Source organism: Apium graveolens, chromosome 3 (genome assembly GCF_009905375.1).
Source record: "Apium graveolens cultivar Ventura chromosome 3, ASM990537v1, whole genome shotgun sequence".
NCBI lineage: Eukaryota > Viridiplantae > Streptophyta > Magnoliopsida > Apiales > Apiaceae > Apium > Apium graveolens.
Genome location: NC_133649.1, coordinates 77,616,704 through 77,642,521, shown reverse-complemented (window position 1 = coordinate 77,642,521; position 25,818 = coordinate 77,616,704). Strand labels below are relative to the sequence as shown.

The 25,818-nt window shown below is 34.5% G+C and overlaps 1 protein-coding gene across 1 annotated transcript; it reads left to right on the top strand.

The window, feature by feature from the left end:
- The first annotated feature begins 23,195 nt into the window (after positions 1 to 23,195).
- LOC141714365 (uncharacterized) lies at positions 23,196 to 23,636 on the top strand. Its single transcript, XM_074517887.1, has one exon. It carries the CDS (start codon positions 23,196 to 23,198, stop codon positions 23,634 to 23,636), a length of 441 nt encoding a protein of 146 aa, XP_074373988.1.
- The last annotated feature ends 2,182 nt before the right edge of the window (positions 23,637 to 25,818 follow it).

Here is a 25,818-nt window from a genome sequence, read left to right as displayed (position 1 = left end):
TTTCCGGAATTTTTCGGACTCGTCTCGGCACGTAACTTGACTGATAATCAAACAAGTCACAAAATCAACTAACTTCTAAAAAAATTAAGCTTTAATATTATTTTTAATGAAAAGGATTCATTTTTCCGAGTTAACAGGCTTTCGTTTCACGCAAAACGGACTAACGTTTGAATTATTATTAATTAAATACTGATAATTCCATTTATTAATCATTATAAATAATTATTACTAATTTTTAAAACCCAAAAATAATTTTTAAATCATTATTTAAGAAAATCAGAATTAAAAATAATTTTTCTATAATTTTTGAAATTAAAATGAATTTATTATGATTTATTTAAAATTATTTGATTAATTATCAAAATAATTAATCACTTTTAAATAATTAATAAGTAATAAATAAATAATAAATAATTAAGAAATAATTCAATCTGATTTTTTTAGAAAATAATTCAGAATTATTTATAATATAAATTAATTAATTAAATAATTAATTAATCAATTTAAAAAATAAATAAAACTGGTTTTTAAAATTAATAAAAATAAAAAGTAAAAAATAATTTCCAGAAACATATGTCAGAAAATAGACATCTGACAAGGTGGATCAAAACCGGGTTCTGGAAACGGGTCAACCGGGTTGGATTCCGGGTCTGTGAAGAACACCACCGGAATCTGGGTTTAAACCCAGAATCCGGCGACTTCACCGGACTCCGGCGAGTCCAATTCCTGGCCAAACGGACACCATTTGGTTCCGTTTTTTATCCCAAAACATCCCAAACTACTTCCCCAATCTGTTTCAGGCCAAAATCGACCAGAAACATCCCTGGATATCATTCTCCGATCAAAATCGTCAAGAACTCCGGCCAAAAATCCAAATCACTCATTTGTACATAACATCAAACGTTATATAGTGCAAAATGAAGCTAAGAACATATACAATCAAAGCCCTAACATTACAAGAACCAAATATTCACAGAAATCATCGAGTTGTGTTTTGAAAATTCGACCTAAACCCTAGAAATCGTGAATCATTATCCAAGCATCGTTTGTTCAATTAAACACCATGAATCGACTGTAAATCATCTAACAAAGCTATATCAATCATCAAAACATCACAATAACCCCAGAATCAAAAAGCCCTAATTCGAACATAAATCCTAGAAATCAAAAATAAAAAACGATGCAATAAAACGTGAAATTGATGCAAGAAACAGAAAGAACGGATCAAAACCTTCGATTTGAGTACTTGAATCACACGATTTGATGCTGTAATCAGTGAGAAATCACGACTTGATTCTTCGACCCGAACCTGTTCTTCCCGGCCCGATTTCAGAGAATTTTTGGTAATTTTGCAGATTTCAATGATTAATTATAATTAATTAAATAAAAATTAGGCTATTTATAGTAGTAAAAATAATACTCCTAATTAAAATTAAGGGGCTAATTATACATTAAATAAAAATATTGGGCCCTAATTTTTATAATTTTTGAGTATTAAAATTTAATTTATAAATATTTTATATATGCAATATATATGCCAAAAATTCCCAAAAATTGTGAATAATGCAAAAATGCAAAGATATAATATAAATGAAAGTCCTATAATTTTATAAAAATAAAAATGTGATTTTTGTGGGGTTTTTGACACCCAATGGGGCCCGGAAAAATCATTTTTCGCAAAACGAGAAAATTTATAAATTATCTAGATGTTCAGAACAAGGCGATTGTAAAAGCCATTTGATGAAAAATAAGGCCCATTATTTTATTGAAATACTGGCTTTAAAATCATCGTTTGGGTCATAAAACGTTTGAAATAAAACCTATAAATGTATAATAAAATATCTGAAAAATACCTTAAAAATACAGAAATGATATGGAATACACGTATCACGTAACAGTTAGGGTTTATCAGATAATCACACATAAATGACACATTAATTCACATATTTTATTATAATCATGATATAATATAAACGTAAAGTTCCCAGTCGTTACAATTGCTTATAATTCGAATTCCTTGAACTACTTTTGTTTGATAAGTATCCTTTATTTCCATATCCAAACTTTGTAACTAGATGGACGCCATGTACTACACTTGATATCAGACACTCCTACCTTTGTTGATTATCGTTATAACTCTTTTTCAATTCTTTCTTCCTTAGTGTTGAATTATTGGTACTCATCCTTGATGATTCCACTTGTGAGAAGATAATTCAATTTCTTATAAGAGTCCCATAACTCCAATCCTCGACTGATAATTTAAATCCTATTATTTAGAATCCTTGTAATTTCTCCCTGGCATCAGTTTTATAAAAGACAATTGCTCCTTAACAAAAGAATGTTTTCTTGATTTAGTGGATTGGACTCAGATGCACGTCCCTTTCACACCAATTGATAGGCTTAAATGTTTTCTAGGGATCCCATTATATTTGAGAACCCAGCGAGGTTCGGGATTACTTCGCGGATAATCACCGACTGTAATCCGTAGCATCCTAAAATGAAGTTTTTGAAGTTGTTTTGATTATAAATGTTTATAACATAATGCCATGATGCCATATATCTTGTCCATGATGCTATTATGCCTTTATGATATGATTCTCCTACTATTGAGTTGCGATGAATGTCGCCTTTTACCCTATCTTAATCCTTGATTCTTGAAAGCCCAAACCTTTCTTCATAACCTTGTATAGCCAAAGATAGAAATCTGCCACCTAGAGATTTATAAGTAGAATGCCTCAGAATTTGCTATTGTTACTATTATTCCTTTATAGAACTACTATGTAGTTACTTGCTGAGCTTTTGTGCTCATATATATTTGCTTTGCTCTAACCATGGAAGTTAAAAAAGAAGATGGCCAGACTTACGCGTTCAGCTCGCATGAGCGTTCCTGGAAGTCCCTACTGTATCATAGGTTTCCGGATGCCAGAGCAGGTAGTAGTTGTGGCGCCCTCCAAACCCGGGTCAGAAGTTTGGGGTCCACACACACACCTTAATTATAACCTGCTTATAACAATAATAAAGATAATAATAATATATGCAATGACCCTACTTACCAACCACCACGGACCGTAACAGGTTAAAGTATGCACACAAGCCAAACACACTAATATATTACACACCGTTCAAATCCCAACTATTTCAAATTCAAACTGAGTATTAAACATTATTACAAACTTTTACAAACTTAAATTATTCCAAAAGAAGCCTACTAGCTCAGCTTTCTCAACCTGAACCCCTAGCTCTCGCGCTGGACTGGGGATCCTCTTTACCAACTGGTTCCTTTTTAACTGGAAAGAATATAAACAACATCGCATAAATGAGCTAACTAGCTCAGCAAGTCACAATGACAAAACTGAGAATAATGATCATCAGGTGAATATGGTTATGATATCAAGTGAACAATGGATTATGATTTAGAATTGGATATTATACTTTTAATTTAAAAACCAAGGTTAGGCTGCTGATCAGTCACGCACTAACCTCGAGCAAGGCACACAGCATTGCTCTAACTACTGGATCCAAGGCACACATTGGCCTAACTTGACCATTATATGGTCTAACCACGAATCTGGTCCACAATTTTATAAAAACAATCCAATTCTAATATAAATACAGAGTATGCAATAATAAACAATAACTGAAATCATTAACAATAATAAATGTTTAACAATGAAAGGGTTTCAATCCTTGTAAGGATCAATAAGGCAATTTAAAAGCTTGGATGCTGGGTAATGAAAGAATTGGATAACAAAGGAATCAACGTTTCAAGGTTTCAAGGATTTGGTCTTTCAAAGTATAAGATACCATGGGTTGAGTATATAATAGTTCATTTCAGTGTTTGGTATTTAGTTTGTATGTATTTGTAGAGTAGTATCGTAGATTTGTGGTTCTTGTTTGGGTATACAATAATCAATGGATTAGAAAGAATATGATTCATGGCTCAAGGACAATAACTAAAATCAGGATTTAGGTTTCTGTGCTTCAAAGCACTTGCAATATCACAGGATTATCAAGTACTACAATATCTCGAGAAAGTTCAGAACACTTGCCTGGTATTAGCTTACTACACTGCACTCGCTTCCAATCACAACCGTTTTACTCCTCAACTACCTGTTTCCCTTTCCTACATCTTGCCTCTTCTGCTCACATATCATAAGCATCTATCAATAATTTACTCATGGAATTCTATTCAACACATACTTCTATCTACCCTTCGTTTTACCCAAATCCGATTAACGGATTGAAAGTTATGCAATAATCAAGTAAACACCGAATATATAGACCGATAGTCAATTAACAAGTCACATATAGCACATAATATATCACGTAATCAATGATATATTATTTATAAAGAAGTCTCGGGTCATAAATAGGCTTTCTGGTATTTAAAATAATTTTTAAAACATTTTTCGAAATTAAAATGGGTCGTTGGATCAATTTCGGGTTAATAAACAGGGTTCGGTTGGCCCATTCTGGCTCCGAAATAATTTTAGAATAATTATCGAGCCTTGGAAATAATTTAGAATAATATTTTAAAGCTCGAAACTATTTTTCAGAATTTTTAAATCATTTTTAAATAATTAAATCTAATTAAATAACTAATTAAAATCAATTAATAATTAATTAAATCAATTAATCAATTAATTTTCGAATTAATTGACCAATTAATCAATTATAAATTAACTGAAATTAATTAACTAATTAATTTAGATTTATTTGTGAATTAAAAATAATTTTCAGAATTAAAATAATAATTTTTAGAATTTAAAAATGAATTTTTATAATAAAAATAAATAGGAAATATGATTTTTAAATATTTTATAAACAGGAATCCTAAATTTGCAAAGTCTGGAAACTTCAGGGACCTAACTGCATCGTTTTCAAAAGTTGGGGTACTAAACTGTAATTTTCCAGCTCTTCGCCGGAAAACAGTCGGGTTCGCCGGAGAACACGTTCCCGGCGTCCTCACCCCACCAACACCTCCAGATCACATCTACACAACATCAGGAACACAACCATGCAATCAATTCATCCTAACAATCCCTGAGTTGGCCGGAATTTGGCCGTGAAGTTTTCCAGTTTCCGGCGAACATCGGAAAACTTCAAAACACAACTCCCTTCTCTACAGACCTCGTTGGTTCATGAAACTTATACGACTAGATTGCAAATTTCACAGAGAACACAACCCACTATAACACAACATCAATCTATCACAGAATAAGAAACCCCCAAATTTCAATTAAGAACATTCATACGGGTTATAAACCCTAATTTTGAAATTCGAAAATCAAACTCAAATTTGAACATGTTATTGAACTCCAAATCAGACGTATGACATATGAAAATCATCAGGAAAACAAGCTCTACAACATGCAATCATCAAATCATACAAACAATCATCCGAACAAAAATTCATATTTTTAATAAAATAAATTCGAAAATAAATAAATTTTTAGAAAAATAACCTTGATTTCTGCAGTGAAACAAAGCTCAGAATCTGATAGAACACTTCAAATCCTTCGTTTTGGTTACTCAAGCTTTGAAAATACAGAGATCGGTAACGCCTTCGTTTTTGCTGTTTGATTCTTAGAACAGTTTTAGGAAATTAGGGCTTTTCTCTGAAAATTATATAATTAACTATCTGCAAATGATTTTGATACGAAACAAAATACGGTAAAAGGCTATTTATAATTACGGAAAATTTGTATCCCGTTGGATCATTCCGGATATAAAACGGTACGTTTATTTGTAAAAACTAATCCAAACGGTATCGGTTTTCGGGATAATTATCCAAATCAGTACAATTTGTACTACGGTCTTGGTCTCAGCGCCTGGTTACACGTATTACGAAGTGATAATTGTGATAGTTTAATAAAAAGCTCCCGTTTATCGAAAATAGGGGTTTTATTGATTTACCGAAATGAATATTGTATCGAAAATGTTGCGCCGGGACCCGCGCAGGACAAACCGTATGCCGGATCGAAAAAGTCGAAACATGGAATATGCTCGGAATATTACAATTAGATTAGGAAGGAGTTCTCGAAAGAGTTTCGGGTTCCAAAAACGTAACAACTATTGACGTCAGTTGGTTCTCGTTTTTATAAAATAGATTTTAATTACCCGGAAAAAGATTTTAGAAATTTTATATGATTCTTATAAATCCATAAACCAACATAAAAATAATTAGGAAGATATGACAATTATCTATATTTTATTTTGGACATATAAGAATTAAAATACTCAATTAATATTATTTTTGAATATTCAAGTACAGATAACACTTAACAATTAGCTCACAGAATAGATACTGAACACACATAATAATTATATAATAGCAAAAATAATTACACGATATCTCCCGGATATTACATCCTTCCCCCCTTAAAAGGATTCTGTCCTCAGAATCTCTAAGAAAACAAATGAGGGTACTTTTCTCTCATATCACTTTCTAACTCCCGGGTTGACTCTTCAACCTTTGGGTTTCTCCACAATACTCTTACTAACTTTACCACTTTATTTCTCAATACTTTCTCTCTTTCCTCTAGAATCTCTATCGGACTCTCTACATATGATAAATCTGCTTGAAGTTCTATTGGCTCATATTCTATTATATTCCTGGAGTCTAGATTATATTTATTAAGCATTTATATGTGAAAAACATTGTGAATGTGCTCCATGTGCGGAGGTAACGCCAACTCGTAAGCTACCTTGCCAATACGCTTTAGGATTTCAAAAGGTCCAACATATCTTGGGTTTAGCTTCCCTTTCTTCCCAAACCTCGTTAGTCCTTTCCACGGTGATACTTTTAATAATACCAAGCTTCCTTCTTCAAATTCCATGTCTTTTCTTGACTGGTCTGCATATTTTCTTTGACGATCTTGTGCGGCTATTAATCTTTTCTGGATAATTTCAACAACTTCCTTTGTCTGCTGCACCAATTCGGGTCCGAGTATTTTGTGTTCTCCTACTTCGTCCCAATATACTGGAGATCTACATTTGCGTCCATAAAGGGCTTCATAAGGTGGCATCCCAATACTGGCGTGATAACTGTTATTATAAGCAAACTCTACTAGGGGTAAATGCTCGTCCCAACTTCCTTTGAAATCAATAGCACAAACACGTAGCATGTCCTCGATTGTCTGGATCGTTCTTTCACTTTGGCCATCCGTTTGGGGGTGATAGGCCGTACTCATATTCAATCTTGTTCCCAAACATTCTTGAAAACTCTTCCAAAATATTGAATTAAATCTTGGATCTCGATCAGATACAATAGACACTAGAACTCCATGACGAACTATGATCTCTTTCAAGTACATATGAACTAACTTGTTGAGCGAAAATCTTTCATTTATAGGCAAAAAATGAGCTGACTTGGTAAGTCTATCTACTATAACCCAAATGGCATCATGATTAGCCCTTGTCCTTGGTAATCCAACTATGAAATCCATGGCAATATGTTCCCACTTCCACTCTGGAATCTCCAATGGCTGTAGCAATCCGCTTGGTCTCTGATGCTCCGCTTTAACTTTCTGACAAGTATAACATTTGCTAACCCATTCCGCAATTTCCCTCTTCATATTTGGCCACCAATAATTCTTCTTTAAATCTCTGTACATTTTGGTACTCCCTGGATGGATGGAATATCTTGAACTATGTGCCTCTTGTAAAATTTCATTTTTCAGCTCCGTTACTGGTGGAATCCAAATTCTTGAAGAAAACCTAAGAATACCTTGATCATCTTGTTGCGTGCATAATTCCTCACCTACCAAACTATTTATATCTTGATCCATTACCTCTTTCTGGCATTTCTTTATTTTCTCTAATAACTCCGGTTGGAAAATCATATCGTACACTTTTGCTTCCTCAGGCTTGCAAATTCTAATCTCCAATTCCAATTTTTGAAATTCTTTATATATCTCTTCAGGTACGGATAATACATTTTACTTTTCCTTCCGACTTAACGCATCTGCTACAATGTTCGCCTTACCAGGATGATAATTAATCGAGCAATCATAATCTTTGATCAATTCTAACCATCTCCTTTGTCTCATATTAAGTTCCTTCTGGGTAAATATATATTTCAAACTTTTGTGATCCGTGAAAATCTCACACTTTTCTCCATACAAATAATGTCTCCAAATCTTCAAAGCAAAAACTATAGCTGCTAACTCCAAATCATGAGTAGGGTACTTCTGTTCGTGTGGTTTCAATTGCCTTGACGCATACGCAATCACCTTATCGTGCTGCATAAGAACACATCCTAATCCTTTGTAGGAAGCATCGCTATAAATTACGAAATTTCCTTGATCGTCTGGAAGTGACAAAATAGATGTTGTGATTAATCTCCGCTTCAATTCCTGAAAACTTTCTTCGCACTTGTCATTCCATATAAACTTTTCATTCTTTCATGTAAGCTTTGTCAATGGTGTTGCAATTCTTGAGAAATTCTGAACGAATTGTTGATAATATCCTGCCAATCCCAAGAAACTTCTTACCTCAGTGGGTGTTCTCGGTCTTTCCCAATTCATAATTGCCTCGATCTTTGTCGGGTCCACTTTGATCCCTTCGTTACTGACTATGTGTCCTAAGAACTGAACTTCCTGTAGCCAAAACTCACACTTCGACAATTTAGCATATAACTTCTTTTTCCTTAAAATCTCCAAAGCTGTCCTTAAATGTTCCGCATGATCCTCCTCCGTCTTTGAATAGATCAAAATATCGTCTATAAATACTATAACGAACTTGTCCAAATATTCCTTGAAAATTCTGTTCATCAGGTCCGTAAACGCTGCTGGGGCGTTGGTCAATCCAAAAGACATCACTAAAAACTCGTAATGCCCATACCTTGTTCTGAAAGCTGTCTTTGGTATATCTTCTGGTTTGATCTTCAGTTGATGATATCCCGATCTTAAATCGATTTTGGAGAAATACTTGGCTCCCTTCAATTGGTCAAACAAATCATCAATTCTGGGTAACGGATACTTATTCTTGATCGTCAACTTGTTGAGCTCCCTATAGTCGATGCACAGTCTCATGCTTCCATCCTTCTTCTTGACAAATAATACCGGTGCACCCCACGGGGATACGCTGGGTCTAATTACTCCTTTCTCTAACAGCTCTTGCAATTGCTTTGCTAACTCTTTCATCTCAACGGGCTCCATTCTATACGGGGCCTTGGATACTGGTTCGGTTCCAGGTGCTAAGTCGATTGTAAATTCAATTTCTCTATCTGGAGGAAGTCCTGGTAACTCGTCGGGAAATACGTCTGGAAATTCATTTACAACTGGAATATCTTCAAGTTTTGCTGGCTCCTGACTTCTGTCGATCACATATGCTACGAAATGCTCACATCCTTGTCGTAGTAACTTATTGGCTTGAATCATCGTTAAGAACTTCTTTACCTGCTTCTGTCCCTTGAACGTTACTATTCTTTCGTCTGGCGTTTTCACCATTACTTTCTTATTTCGACAATCTATCTGAGCATCATGATTAGATAACCAATCCATTCCTAATATAACGTCAAATTCTACTAACTTAAACGGTATCAAATCTACACAAAACTTACTACCAGAAATCTCAATCTCACAATTCCCACAAACTTCGTTAACAGTTACACGTTCTTGATTTGCTAATTCCACAGTCATTATTTCATTTAAATACCCAACTGGACAATTTAACTTACTAACAAAATCTTGTGAAATAAATGATCGAGTTGCTCCCGAATCTTTTAACACTTTGGCACATAAAGAATTCACATTAAGCGTACCTGCCATGACATCCGTATCCTGGATCGCATCCTTCACCGACATGTCAAAAACTCTAGCCCTCAGAGTCTCATTCACTATTGAGGTAGATTCCATAATCCTTAATGCATTACTGACTGGGGTTGGTGTCTTGCAATCCCTGGCCATATGTCCTGGCTTCCCACATTTAAAGCATGTAAATCCAATGACTGGAACTTTCACTGCTGGATTCCGGATAGGCTGATCCTTATTTGCTGGCTCTCTTGCTGGCTGATTTCGGCACTCCCTCGAGTAGTGCCCTTTCTGGTTACATTTAAAACATACCACATTCAACTTGTTACAAACTCCTCCATGCTTCTTTCCACATACTTGACAATCTGGAAAAGTTAATCTCAACTGATTCGGCTGATTCACATTAGCTGAACGATTGCCCTGGCCTCCGTCTCCTGCATTTTGTCTCCTGAAATTAAAATTTCTCCCTGGCTGAAACTTGCCCTTCTTAAAATTTGGAAACTTCCCTGTTTGTGACTGACCCTCACTTCCCTCAACTTTCCTTTTCTTGCTTTCCTTTTCTTTCTGGAACATCTCACTCTCTGTCTCTGCGATCATAGCTTTCTGTACAACCCCGGCATAGGTATCCAATTCAAAAATAGCTACCTTCCCTCTGATCCATGGCTTCAAGCCTTGCTGGAATCTCTTAGCTTTCTTTCTATCAGTATCAACATACGACGGCACATACCTTGACAATTCCTCAAACTTCCCCTCATAATCTGTTACTGACATGTTCCATTGCTTTAATTCTAAAAACTTCAGCTCCATTTGATCCTGAACAAACTGAGGAAAATACTTTTCTAAAAACAATTCCTTAAACCTTTCCCAAGTAATAACATCTGTGCTTTCCAATGTTTTCACCATTTCCCACCAATAGGTGGCCTCATTCTTCAGATAGTAACTTGCAAATTCAACCTTATGCTCCTCTTTCACTTTTACCAAGGCAAAAGCCTTCTCTATTTTCTTTAACCACACATTTGCTTCAATTAGCTCTAAGGAACCCTTGAATTCTGGTGGGTTTACTACCTGAAAAATTTTGAAAGTTACCTGGGGATTGGTCTGTCTCTGCTGTTGTTGTGCCAGGTGAACTGTTTGTTGGGCCAAGATTTGAAGAATCTGGGCTATTGCTGGGTCCATGGGTCCTGGGTTCACATTCTGGTTTATATCATTTTGGTTGTTATTGTTGTTGTTGTTGGTTTCTTCATTCTGGGTGTTGGTGCGGGTATTTCTTCTGGGAGGCATTTTCTGTAAAAAATCAATCAATTTATTTAGCTTTTGAATCAAATCTTTGTATAAAAGAAAAGTTTTGTGAAATAGAAATATCTCTTTTTGAAAACAGTTGTAACTAAGTAAATTGCATGCTTCTTTACAGAATATAAACAGTTATGAAAAACAGGGTACATGGTATCACAGAATATACTGGTGCAATAAATAAGGTAAAGTAAAACAGGTGCAATAAAGTAAATGACAGTGTTGGAAAGGAAAAGGTACTGATATATAGATCAAAAGTTTTAGGTAGTACAAACGTAAAGATGCTTCGAAAGTAAAAGCAAAAAGGGTACAACAACCTACTCACTAGTCAGCATCGCTAGTCTATAAATACAACTCAAAAGTCTTCTGATACACACTACACACTACTGTCCATACTACATAACCATAACAACACTGCTCAGCATCTCCATCTCAAAATCTCTAACTCAGCTCCAAGGAAACTCTGGTCCTGCCAGCTTCTCAAAGTCCTCCATCACCTCAGTAGCCCAGCCCAGCAGTGCATCAGGGCCTCTGTCAGGTAGTGTAGCTCCATGTAGCCTAGCCTCAAGAACCCTCCGTGTCACATGAATCTCCTCTCGAAGCTCCCTCACACCACGATCAACATCTGTAGTCCTAATGATATGTTGTAACTCTCTAATCTGAGCCAACAAGGAATCACGTTCCAATAGAAGAGCCTCATACCGGTAATAAGGAACTGGGGGCAATGTAGACTGGAATGGGGCACTCGCTACTGAATGCCCAGTGGAATCTGAATCATCTGGTGGGGGTCCTCTGACAGGTGGCCTCATGCCTGGAGGTGGAATAGCCTGCAATGGTACGGGCTGCAACACCGGTGGAGGTAGAATAGCCAATGCTGGTGGAATAACAGGACGTAGATCCGATGCTGGTGCTCCAACTGAAGGCTCTGAGTGATCAGCTGATACAGGAATAAAAGAGTCGGCCATCTCTGCTATCTGAAATCATATCGTAATATAAGAATCTCGTACCACGACGCAAACTAAACTAATACCGGTTATACCATAACACTCAATCTCTCGACGTTCTATCATCCTATACCTTACTTCTAATCCTATCCCTCTACCCATTCCCGTCAACCCAGGCTTGTGTCAGTGACTTATAACCTGTGGCTCTGATACCAAACCTGTGGCGCCCTCCAAACCCGGGTCAGAAGTTTGGGGTCCACACACACACCTTAATTATAACCTGCTTATAACAATAATAAAGATAATAATAATATATGCAATGACCCTACTTACCAACCACCACGGACCGCAACAGGTTAAAGTATGCACACAAGCCAAACACACTAATATATTACAAACCGTTCAAATCCCAACTATTTCAAATTCAAACTGAGTATTAAACATTATTACAAACTTTTACAAACTTAAATTATTCCAAAAGAAGCCTACTAGCTCAGCTTTCTCAACCTGAACCCCTAGCTCTCGCACTGGACTGGGGATCCTCTTTACCAACTGGTTCCTTTTTAACTGGAAAGAATATAAACAACATCGCACAAATAAGCTAACTAGCTCAGCAAGTCACAATGACAAAACTGAGAATAATGATCATCAGGTGAATATGGTTATGATATCAAGTGAACAATGGATTATGATTTAGAATTGGATATTATACTTTTAATTTAAAAACCAAGGTTAGGCTGCTGATCAGTCACGCACTAACCCCGAGCAAGGCACACAGCATTGCTCTAACTACTGGATCCAAGGCACACATTGGCCTAACTTGACCATTATATGGTCTGACCACGAATCTGGTCCACAATTTTATAAAAACAATCCAATTCTAACATAATAATAGAGTATGCAATAATAAACAATAACTGAAATCATTAACAACAATAAATGTTTAACAATGAAAGGGTTTCAATCCTTGTAAAGATCAATAAGGCAATTTAAAAGCTTGGATGCTGGGTAATGAAAGAATTGGATAACAAAGGAATCAACGTTTCAAGGTTTCAAGGATTTGGTCTTTCAAAGTATAAGATACCATGGGTTGAGTATATAATAGTTCATTTTAGTGTTTGGTATTTAGTTTGTATATATTTGTAGAGTAGTATCGTAGATTTGTGGTTCTTGTTTGGGTATACAATAATCAATGGATTAGAAAGAATATGATTCATGGCTCAAGAACAATAACTAAAATCAGGATTTAGGTTTCTGTGCTTCAAAGCACTTGCAATATCACAGGATTATCAAGTACTACAATATCTCGAGAAAGTTCAAAACACTTGCCTGGTATTAGCTTACTACACTGCACTCACTTCCAATCACAACCGTTTTACTCCTCAACTACCTGTTTCCCTTTCCTACGTCTTGCCTCTTCTGCTCATATATTATAGGCATCTATCAATAATTTACTCATGGAATTCTATTCAACACATACTTCTATCTACCCTTCGTTTTACCCAAATCCGATTAACGGATTGAAAGTTATGCAATAATTAAGTAAACACCAAATATATAGACCGATAGTCAATTAACAAGTCACATATAGCACATAATATATCACGTAATCAATGATATATTATTTATAAAGAAGTCTCGGGTCATAAATAGGCTTTCTAGTATTTAAAATGATTTTTAAAACATTTTTCGGAATTAAAACGGGTCATTGGATCAATTTCGGGTTAATAAACAGGGTTCGGTTGGCCCATTCTGGCTCCAAAATAATTTTAGAATAATTATCGAGCCTTGGAAATAATTTAGAATAATATTTTAAAACTCGAAACTATTTTTCAGAATTTTTAAATCATTTTTAAATAATTAAATCTAATTAAATAACTAATTAAAATCAATTAATAATTAATTAAATTAATTAATCAATTAATTTTCGAATTAATTGACCAATTAATCAATTATAAATTAACTGAAATTAATTAACTAATTAATTTAGATTTATTTGTGAATTAAAAATAATTTTCAGAATTAAAATAATAATTTTAGAATTTTCAGAATTTAAAAATGAATTTTTATAATAAAAATAAATAGGAAATATGATTTTTAAATATTTTATAAACAGGAATCCTAAATTTGCAAAGTCTGGAAACTTCAGGGACCTAACTGCATCGTTTTCAAAAGTTGGGGTACTAAACTGTAATTTTCCAGCTCTTCGCCGGAAAACTTGCGGTTCACCGGAGAACACGTTCCCGGCGTCCTCACCCCACCAACACCTCCTGATCACATCTACACAACATCAGGAACACAACCATGCAATCAATTCATCCTAACAATCCCTGAGTTGGCCGGAATTTGGCCGTGAAGTTTTCCAGTTTCCGGCGAACATCGGAAAACTTCAAAACACAACTCCCTTCTCTACAGACCTCGTTGGTTCATGAAACTTATACGACTAGATTGCAAATTTCACAGAGAACACAACCCACTATAACACAACATCAATCTATCACAGAATAAGAAACCCCCAAATTTCAGTTAAGAACATTCACACGGGTTATAAACCCTAATTTTGAAATTGGAAAATCAAACTCAAATTTGAACATGTTATTGAACTCCAAATCAGACGTATGACATATGAAAATCATCAGGAAAACAAGCTCTACAACATGCAATCATCAAATCATACAAACAATCATCCGAACAAAAATTCATATTTTAAATAAAATAAATTCGAAAATAAATAAATTTTTAGAAAAATAACCTTGATTTCTGCAGTGAAACAAAGCTCAGAATCTGATAGAACACTTCAAATCCTTCATTTTGGTTACTCAATCTTTGAAAACAGAGATCGGTAACGCCTTCGTTTTTGCTGTTTGATTTTTAGAACAATTTTAGGAAATTAGGGCTTTTCTCTGAAAATTATATAATTAACTATCTGCAAATGATTTTGATACGAAATAAAATACGGTAAAAGGCTATTTATAATTACGGAAAATTTGTATCCCGTTGGATCATTCCGGATATAAAACGGTACGTTTATTTGTAAAAACTGATCCAAACGGTATCGGTTTTCGGGATAATTATCCAAATCAGTACAATTTGTACTGCGGTCTTGGTCTCAGCGCCTGGTTACACGTATTACGAAGTGATAATTGTGATAGTTTAATACAAAGCTCCCGTTTATCGAAAATACGGGTTTTATTGATTTACCGAAACGAATATTGTATCGAAAATGTTGCGCCGGGACCCGCGCAGGACAAACCGTACGCCGGATCGAAAAAGTCGAAACATGGAATATGCTCGGAATATTACAATTAGGTTAGGAAGGAGTTCTCGAAAGAGTTTCGGGTTCCAAAAACGTAACAACGGTTGACGTCAGTTGGTTCCCGTTTTTATAAAATAGATTTTAATTACCCGGAAAAAGATTTTAGAAATTTCATATAATTCTTATAAATCCATAAACCAACATAAAAATAATTAGGAAGATATGACAATTATCTATATTTTATTTTAGACATATAAGAATTAAAATACTCAATTAATATTATTTTTGAATATTCAAGTACAGATAACACTTAACAATTAGCTCACAGAATAGATACTGAACACACATAATAATTATATAATAGCAAAAATAATTACACGATATATCCTGAATATTACAGTAGTGAGTGTGAGCACGCGCAGTAGTTGGAAGGCGGTAAAGATGCAATGGGTTATATGTCGGTTTCAAGTCGGAATTGATTGTGTAAATTAAGGATTATTTTGGGTTGTAATATATATTATCTGCTTGGTAGTTGTAATCTTGTCTCAAGCTTAATTCTGTATAGATCATGTTAATAGTTAATCGGGGGTTATGCTTATTTATTGTTAGTTTATTGGTGTGTGGGTCCTCATTGTCTAACCCCGAGATTGAGGGCGTCACAAGTTGGTATCAGAGCTACATGATCTAGTCCCTGAGATAAGTTAGGATAAAGGGTATTTGGGAAATTATATTACGAGAGTGTTCGACTCATATAGAGTTGAGTTAGACTATTAGGTATAGTCTAAGTGAATAAGATAAGAGCGTGAATAGAATTAGGGCTTTGAGTCAGTATGAGGTTTATTTAACCCTAATGTTATTTCGTGGCTACTATTTTATGTCTTCTCTCAGGACCCTAGTTCAGACGATAGCGGTTTTAATTCAGTTTCTGATTGATGTTGATACTTAGGTTGTTGTTGAATATCAAAAGTGATATTAATATAGATGATTGATGTTGACTTCAGTATGGGATGTTATGAGCATCGAAGTTCGTATTGATATATAATTTGATATGACATCAAAGTGAGTATTAATATCAAGAGTTGAGAGCTTTGGTGGATTGATTAGCTCGTGAGTCTAGGCAGCAGACTTCAGTGTTGGATGATGAGTGGATAGTTCATGTTAAGATGGTGGAGCAGTTTGCCGGAGGATATTGGATGAGGGACCATCCACTAGTGATGCAGATGCTGAGGCTGGGAGGGTTTATAAGATCATTCATTGGATATAGTCTGTATTGAGAGAGATCTTGGATAGTTAGATGGTGATGACCAAGTAGGACCTTTGGTGGAGCAGTAGTTTTCGATGTTGTATTATGTTTGATTTTCTATGGTTGTAGTCAGTAGAAGCTAGGTAGAAGTTGAGGGTAGGAAGGGGGATGTTTTCCAGTTTTTCCTCTATTTTATCATGTTGTATCATTGTACCTTATGCCCGAACTTATTGTGCATAAACTTCTTTATTATGTACTGTTGAAGCCTTATATAAATCTTCCGCCTTGTAAATCCTGGAAATCTTTATCAACTCTTTTACATACCATATTTTTAAATACCTTGTAAATTATATCATGTACCATGTGAGGATCATAACTGAGGAGCGGTTATGTAGTAATAGGATTGAATGTGCAAGTGGGTAAAGCTTAAAACTCACAAATGGTTTCAAAAAGAATCTTTATTATTATATATGCCATGCCATCGTATTACTAAATAATTTCTCAATCAGGATTGTAAAGAATGGTCACATCACCAAACCACCAATCAAAAACTCAAACCCAAGACCAAGAACTAAACCAAGATACTCCTATGATGAACCGACTTGTTCAACTATTGTAACAACATGTAGCCCCTAAAGTCAGAAACTTCAAACATTTTCAGTCTGTGCATCCCCCATAGTTTGTAGGATTGCCAGAACTGATTAAAGCCCAATCGTGGTTGAGAGAAATGGAAAAGCGTTTGAGTTAGCGGAAGTTAAGGATGAAAAAAGGCGCAGTACGCAAGTTATTACCTTTAGGTTGGGGCAAGTTATAGGTAGAAATATTCAAAGGCGCTGCTTGAAGGAAAAGTTATAATCTGGGAGAAGTTTATGGAGATGTTTTAGAGAAGTATTTTCCAAATTATATGCAAGACAAGTTAGAGATGAGGTTTCTGAATCTGAGACAAGAAGACGTGATTTATTTTAAGTACAATCAAGAAAGTCACTATTCGACGGAATGCACAAGTGAAGCAGGGAAGCTGGAATTGACTTATTTTAAATATGGAAAGGTGAGCCATATGGCAAGGAACTGTAAGGAGCCTGTTTAGAAGGCGAATGTGCTTAGGATTACTGGACCATCGCCCTCTGCAGCACTAGCAGCTCAGCCAAGGGTAAGAACGTTCAACATGACAATGAAAGATGTTGTACAGAATGCGGATGTGGTGGCAGGTATGCTTGATATAAACTCAGTAAAACTTAAAGTGTTAATGGATTCTGGAGCAACTAGATCCTTTATTGCTGAAAGTGTTATTACTAGATTAAAGTGTGTTGCATACCCTCTCGAACCTAATTTGATTAGAGAAATAGCGAATCAAGAAAGAGTTACTGCCAAGAGAATCTGTCCCATTTGCGATAGGATTATAGAAGGTTGGCACTTTTCCGCTGACTTAATTCTTTTTAAGTTAGGAGAACTTGACGTTCTATAAGGGATGGATTGGTTTTCAAACCACTATGTGTAAAGCGAATGTAGAAGCAAGAAAGTGAAATTGGAGACCAAGGATGGTATCGAAGTGGTATTCAAAGGAAAGAAGTAAGAGAAGAAGTTTCTAATGGCTATCCAAATAAAGAGACTGTTACGACATGGGTGTGAAGCGTATTTTGCACATTTGAAGGATGTAGAAAAGGAGTCCTTAAGGATTGAAGATATTCCAGTAGTTAAATATTTTCCTGATGTGTTTCCAGATGAATTACCTGGATTACCTCCAGATCGAGAGGTCGAGTTTACGATTGATTTGGCTCCTGGAACGGAATCAATATCGAGAGCAACCTATCGAATGGCGCCCGTCGAGATAAAAGAGTTAGCGACGTAGTTGCAGAAATTGCTGGATAAAGGAGTTATTTGCCTGAGTGTATCCTTGAGGGGTGCGTCAATGCTATTTGTAAATAAGAAAGATGAAAGTATGAGGCTGCGTATCAATTACCGTGAATTAAATGAGCTGAGCAATAAGAATAAGTATCCTATATCGTGAATCGACGACTTGCTTTGATAAATTGGAAGGAGCTACTTGTTTCTCAAAGATTGACTTAAGATCTGGATATCATCAGCTGAAGATTAAGAGGACGATAAACCCAAGACGGCGTTTCGAATAAGATATGGACACTATGAGTTTTTGTGATGGCGTTTGGATTGACAAATGCGCCAGCTGCATTTATGGATCTGAGGAATAGAGTATTCAAGGAGTATTTGAATAAGTTCGTGATCGAATTATTTATTGACGATATCTTGATATACTCAAAAACGGAGGAAGAATACATGGAACATTTGACGATTTCTTTTGAAATTATAAGGAAAGAGAAATTATATGCAAAGTTTCGAAGCGTGAGTTTTGGTTAAAGGAAGTTCAATTTCTTGGACATGTAGTTAACAGTGAAGGTATTAAAAGTAGACCCAGCCAAAATATAAGCTATGATGAATTGGGATAGGCCTAAGACTCCTATAGAAGTCATAAGCTCTCTTAGATTAGCAGGGTATTACAAAAGATTTGCAAGATTTTTCTAAGATTGTTGTCCTATTGACTAAGTTGATAAGGAAGAATGAAAAGTTTATTTGGACGGATATATAACGCCCTCCAGACCCGGGGTATAAGTCTGAGGGTTTAGTGCTAATCACCAAACCTGTACAATCAGATTAACAAATAATAAAGAAATGAATCTAAACCCCTTTAACACTAACCAGGATCTTTTTAGGTTGAAATATGAAAACAAGAACCACTAACTACTTTATTACAAACCAAATTTAAAATCTTACAAACTCTCTTTATTACAACCATTTTCTAACCAGTTTTAAACTAATCTCATCTTTTATTCAAAAACACACACAAACTATCTACACTCCACCTGTTCGGGCAACTCAAAGCTTTTTTCCTGGATTGGGATCAACACCTTGGGTATGAGAGGATCCCGAGGCTTGACCCGCTTCTTTACCACTCGAGTCCTGATGGGTTTCATATTCCTTCTTAACTGAAAACAATAAGGTGAATAACAACAAAAAAGGGTGAGCCAAAAATTGCTCAACAAGTCCGCAAAATATAAACAGTGTTAGAGCAGTTTAACTGAATCAATATCCTGGGTATATCTGCAAAGATATAACCCCACGAGAATAAAAAGGAGGCCTTTAATGGTGAGTATAAACGAACTAAACTGGACACAAGTTCGCATCTATACCCTGCTGATCAGCCAGGATACAGTACAGATCTATATCCCACTATATAGATCCAATCGGGCACCCAGGAACTATGGCCCATCTCAAGGATCTAGTTATGTCCCGGTCCTTAGGATTAAGTAAACTTAATCCCCAAAGTATCACTATCCAGTCCATGGAGTAGCAACCGGAACAATCGATATGCTTTGATATATTCTAATCACCAGAGTATATCAATATTTGTGAGTAACAATTGGTATATGAACAATGAATTCAAATGAAAAGGAGGAATCAAGAATCGAAATGAAATATGAACAAGAAAATCAAAAGAGTGCAAGCGTATTAAGAATTTGAAGAAATATCACTATTCTGAAATTAGAATAGGGGAAAAACTTGCCTTTTGTGTGACTCACTGCAATTATGTCACCTTCGTCTATCACCGACTCAACCTGCCTTGTTAGCTTAGCTTCTGTTAGAGAAATAGACTGGTTTAGTCATTTTGTACTTCAATTGCGTCTTGAACCGATTTCACATCGTTCCTATTATCTACCCATGCGCTTATGGCTGACTTGTATATTATATATTAATAAGTAAGACTCTATTAACCACATAATACACCTAAGCACATAAGCACAGAATCATTTTTATAGTTAAAGTAATTTTTAGAATAAAAATCGACTCGCTGATCGCTCAATTGATCATTATCTGACTCATTTCCTATTTTTCAGAATTTTTTGGATTCGTCTGGGCACGTGTTTCAACTGATAATCAAACGAATAACAAATTCAACTAAATTCTAGAAGGAATTAGGTCTTAATATTATTTTTAATGAAATTATCTCATTTTTCTGAGTCAAAGGGCATTCGTTTCACTCAAATCGGACTAACGGTTTAATTACTACGAATTAAACAAGATTTTATTAATTAATAATCAATCATAAATAATTGATTATAATTAAATAATCCTTAATTATATTTTTAAATAATTATTTAATAATTATTATATTTTAAAATAATTAATCCCTAATTATTAGGATTAATTACAATTTATTACAATTATTCGCAAATTATTATCAATTAATCGATTAGATTATTTATTTATAAATAAATAATTAATACAATTAACCATTACGATATTCATCGAATAAATAATTATTATTCGAATAAGGTTCCAGCTCATCGATCAACGACTCGTATTAGTACGGACTATTCGGATTCCTCGTATGATTAACAATTTATTACTATTAATTATAAATTATTATAATTTATACGATTAATCGGTCATCTGTATTTAATTATTCGATACGAATAGTTATTACAACATTCTTCGACTAAATAACTATCGCTCGAATAATAATAATAATAATAATAATAATAATAATAATAATAATAATAATAATAATAATAATAATTCAACTTATCATTCACTTACTCGTATAGATACGAGTTACTCGTACTATTCAACTAATTATCGCATTTTTAATCATATTATTCAATTATTTAATCTTTATTTATAAATTAATTACTTAAATTTCAAATAATAAATAAATAATTAAGTTTCTAAATAAATAGATAAATAATAAAATAAATAATGATTTTCAAATTTCTAATTTATTAAAATAATTCTGAAATTATTAATAATATATTTTTTCAGAATTTAAATCTAATTTTTATTAGATTTTTTGAATTATAAAAACTGATTTTTGAATTACTAAAATAAAAGTAAATAATTAAATATTCACAAACAGGAATCAGAAAAGGGAATTGGGACTTGGAGGATTAAAACCGGGATAAAACTAAGATCCAACGGGTCGGGCATTTACAGAAAACGAGTCTTCAAGAAACTGAGCGAGTCGGGTCTGCAGGTGGCCGGAAACTGGAGGGGATGACCGGAATCGGCCGCCGCCCGTCGCCCAGCTCTGGTAGCTTCGTCGACATGCCATTTTGAGGCCATCTCGATCGATTTCGACGGGGATCGATTCGTAACGCTCCTGGGAATTCACCTACACCATCAACAACACTTCCCCAGCCCTCCTTCGATTCCTCCAGCCAAAAACCCGAGGTTTTCCGGCGGCTTCACCGGAAAACGGTACCTCCTCCAAAAACACAATCAACTCATCGTTTAATACATAAAATCGAAGCTCCTGAGTTCTATAATCAGTCCCAATACTCAACAACAATCAAAACATCCCCAAAATCACGAAAAATGAATTCGAAAATTACCAAAAATCAAGAACTCGAACAACTACGTCTAGGGGATATACTAATCAATTTAAATATACAAAATCATTCTTGAACTTGATATAAAGCTACTGGAATCATCAAAACAAACAAACGATTCTTAAATCAAAAATCCATAAATTCAACATAAACCTTAAAAATCAAATTGAAAATCGAAACTACAAAACATGAAATTGATTATACGAATAGAAAGTAGACATCAAGAGGATTGTTTTGGTTACTCACATGATGGATTTGGTGAACAGAAACACGATGAAATCTGTGATGGAATCTCTGCAGTTGTTCTTCACCAACACAATTTATTTCTTGAATTTCTGATTTTTAATTATAATTAACTAATTAATAATTAATCAGGTATTTATAGTACTGAAAATAATACCCCCCAAATAAAATTAAGGGGCTAATTACACATCTAATAAAAATATTTGGCCCCAATTTTTTTAATTTTTGAGTATTAAAATTTAATTTATAAATATTTTATATATACAATATATATGCCAAAATTTCCCAAAAATTGTGAATAATGCAAAAATACAAAGAAATGGTATAAATAAAAGTCCTATAATTTTATAAAAATAGAAATGTGATTTTTATGGGGTTTTTAACACTCAATGGGGCCTGGAAAAGTCATTTTTCGCAAAACAAGAAAATTTATAAAATACGTAGATGTTCAGAATAATGCAATGGTAAAAACCGTTTGATGAAAAATAAGGCCCATTGTTTTATTTGAAATACCTGCTTTAAAATCATGATTCGGGTTGTAAAACTTTTGAAATGAAAGCTATAAATGAAAAATAAAATACCTGAAAATTATCTTAAAAATACATAGACGACACAAAATGCACATAACACATAGCAATTAGGGTTTGACAGTTAATTCCACATAAATAACATATTAACACATATAATTTATTATAAATATGATATAATACAAACGTAAATTTCCCAGACGTTATTGGATAAGTGCGAAGGAAGCTTTTAGAAGTGAAAGAAAAGGTTGGTAACCGCATCAGTGTAGGTTTCACCTGATGAAAAGGTAAGTTTATGATCTACAGCGATCCTTCGTATAAAGGGCTGGGTTGTGTGTTGATGCAACACGGGAAAGTGATAGTATCTGTGACAAGGAAATTAAAGCCACACGAGCAGAAATATCTTACGCAAGATCTAGAATTAGCAGCGATTATATTTGCCCTTAAGATTTGGAGGCATTATTCGTATGGTGTAAAGTGTGAGATTTATACAGACCACAAAAGCTTAAAGTATATTATTACATAGAAAGAGTTGACTATGTGGCGAAGGAGATGGTTGGAATTGATCAAAGATTACGACGGTATTATCAGTTATCCTCCCAGAAAGACGAATGTTGTAGCAGATGCGCTAAGCCGTAAAGGAGGGTTGAATGTGTTAAATTCATATGAGGAATTAATCAAGGATTTTGGGAAGTTGGAAATAGAAGTGCGAATTCCAGAAATTGGAAGAGAGGTAATCTATGCAATGACTTCTCAGCCAGAAATTTTAGAAAAGATTCGACGTCATCAAGAACAAATGATGAACCACGAGAAGGATAAGTTGTCTGGAAAAGAAATTAAGACTCAAAAGGATAATGAAGGAATATACCAAGTTGCTCGCGTATCTAAAATTTTTAGTGTTATGGAATTGAAACACGAGATTCTTAATGAAGCGCATAAATCAAGATTATCGATTCACCATGGAAGTACAAAAATATAAAAGGACTTAAAAGAAAGTTATTGGTGGCCAAATAAATGCTTTACGTGCCAGAAAGTAAAAGCAGAACATCAGTGACCGAGTGGATTGCTTCAACCACTAGATATACCTGAACGGAAATGGGAGCTTATCGCGATGAATTTCGTGGTAAGATTACCAAACTAAGCATAATCATGACGCAATATGGGTAATAATTGATCGATTGACAAAGTCAGTGTGTTTCTTGCATATCAGTGAAAGATTCTCATTGGAAAATTTTAGTTAAGATGTATGTGGATGAAATCATGATGCATCACGGAGTTCCAGTGTCCATCGTATCCGGTAGAGATCCAAAATTTAACTCGAGATCTTGGCAACAATTTCATGGTCATTTGGAAGCTAAATTGAAAAATGAGTACGACATATCATCTGCAGAACATCGGACAAAGCGAAAGGACTATTCAAACAATCGAAGATCCCCTACCTACTGGGACGAAGTTGACGAATACAAATTATTAGCCCATAGTTGATGCAACAGACGAAAGAGAAAATGGAGGTGATTCACAAAAGGCTGATTGCTGCTCAAAATCGACAAACGAAAGATGCAGATCAAAATAAGAAAGGATGTGATATTCATACCCACAATCAAAGTATTGTTAAAGATCCCTCCATGGAAAGGTCTATCTTGGTTCGGGAAGAACGGCAAGCTGAGTCCTAAATATACTGGACCATTTGAAGTGCTAAGGAAAATTGTAAATAAATAGCATATAAGTTAGTGGTACCTCCGCAGATGCAACATCTTCATAACGTGTTTCACGTTTCTCCTCTGAAGAAGTATAATGCTGATACTAGTCATGTGACTGAGCTAGGACCCGTGAAAATTCAACGAGATCTATCATATGTGGAGCATCCAGTATAAATTCTAGGTTGTAAAGAAAAAGCGCTTAGAAATAAAGTGGTGCCTCTAGTTAGAGTTTTGTGGAGAAATCTCAGGATAGAAGAGTCAGATTAGAAATTAGAAAGCAAATTACGGGAGAAATATCCCCATTCTATTTGTTTAGATTAAATTCTGAGGATAGAATCCTTTTTAAGGGGGGTAGAATGTAACGACTGGGAATTTTCGTGAATTAATTATGAGAGTAAAGTGTAATTATGTGAATTATGTGTTATTATGTGAGAATGAAAATATTTAAATAAATATTATATTCCAGTTTGACGTGTCAGCTGGTATAAAGAGAATGATTGTGAAGCGTAGTTGAAAACGCTCAGCGTCGGGCGGTCAGTCAAGACGCGACCGGTTACGCGAAGAATGAATATTAGTAAAAAGAAAAATTTTATGATTAAGTATATTTCATTACGATACGTGATATGTGAATCTATGTTAAGGTACATGATTATGTGATTATATGCTTGTATGATATTATTTGGAATTTTAGGAAATAAGAAGTGCATTAATTGTTATTTATATATGTTATAAATGTATTTTAATTCTTTAAAAAAATAGTTTTTAAAATTATTTTTATTTATAAATTTCGAATTTGATTTTATTAAAATCCCTAAAATTCTAAGCTATTTTATGATGTCACTCTGGTAATTTACAGATTTATGGTTTTATTTGTAAAATGTATTCTTTGTAATTATTTAGATTAATAATTATGTGATTACCAAGTTGCCCTTGCATGCATTTCCCCTTAAAATATAAGAGAAGGGAAGTTGTGTCATTAACCACCCCACTATCTCATTTCAACTTAACCAAATTACCATATCATCCTTGCATGCATTTCGTGCTAGTAGTGAGAGAAGGGTAGGTTGGTAATTTTACAATTCCACTAATATAAGCACATGGGAGAATCAAACAAAAGCCTTGTCATTTCTACCACCACTTCATTCACATCATTTTTCATCTCTCCCCTCTCCTTCTTCTCTCTCGGCTCTCTCTCCCTCTCTTCTTCTCTCTCTCACCGAGCTCTCTTTCTCTCTCTCTCTCTCTCTCTCTCTCTCTCTCTCTCTCTCTCTCTCTCTCTCTCTCTCTCTCTCTCTCTCTCTCTCTCTCCTACATGCAACACCAAAATCTACTTAGAATTTAAAGATCTTTCCATTGATCTTCATCATTTTCAATCCCCTATTCATATATTATTTGCATTCAAGTGTTTAAGAAAGTTTTTGCATCCACATCTCTTAGTTATATCTAAGAAAACATAATTTC

What these genes read in the sequence shown, in the direction of transcription:
- LOC141714365 (XM_074517887.1), top strand. Translation starts at nt 23,196, where the DNA reads ATGTGGCGAAGGAGATGGTTGGAATTGATCAAAGATTACGACGGTATT.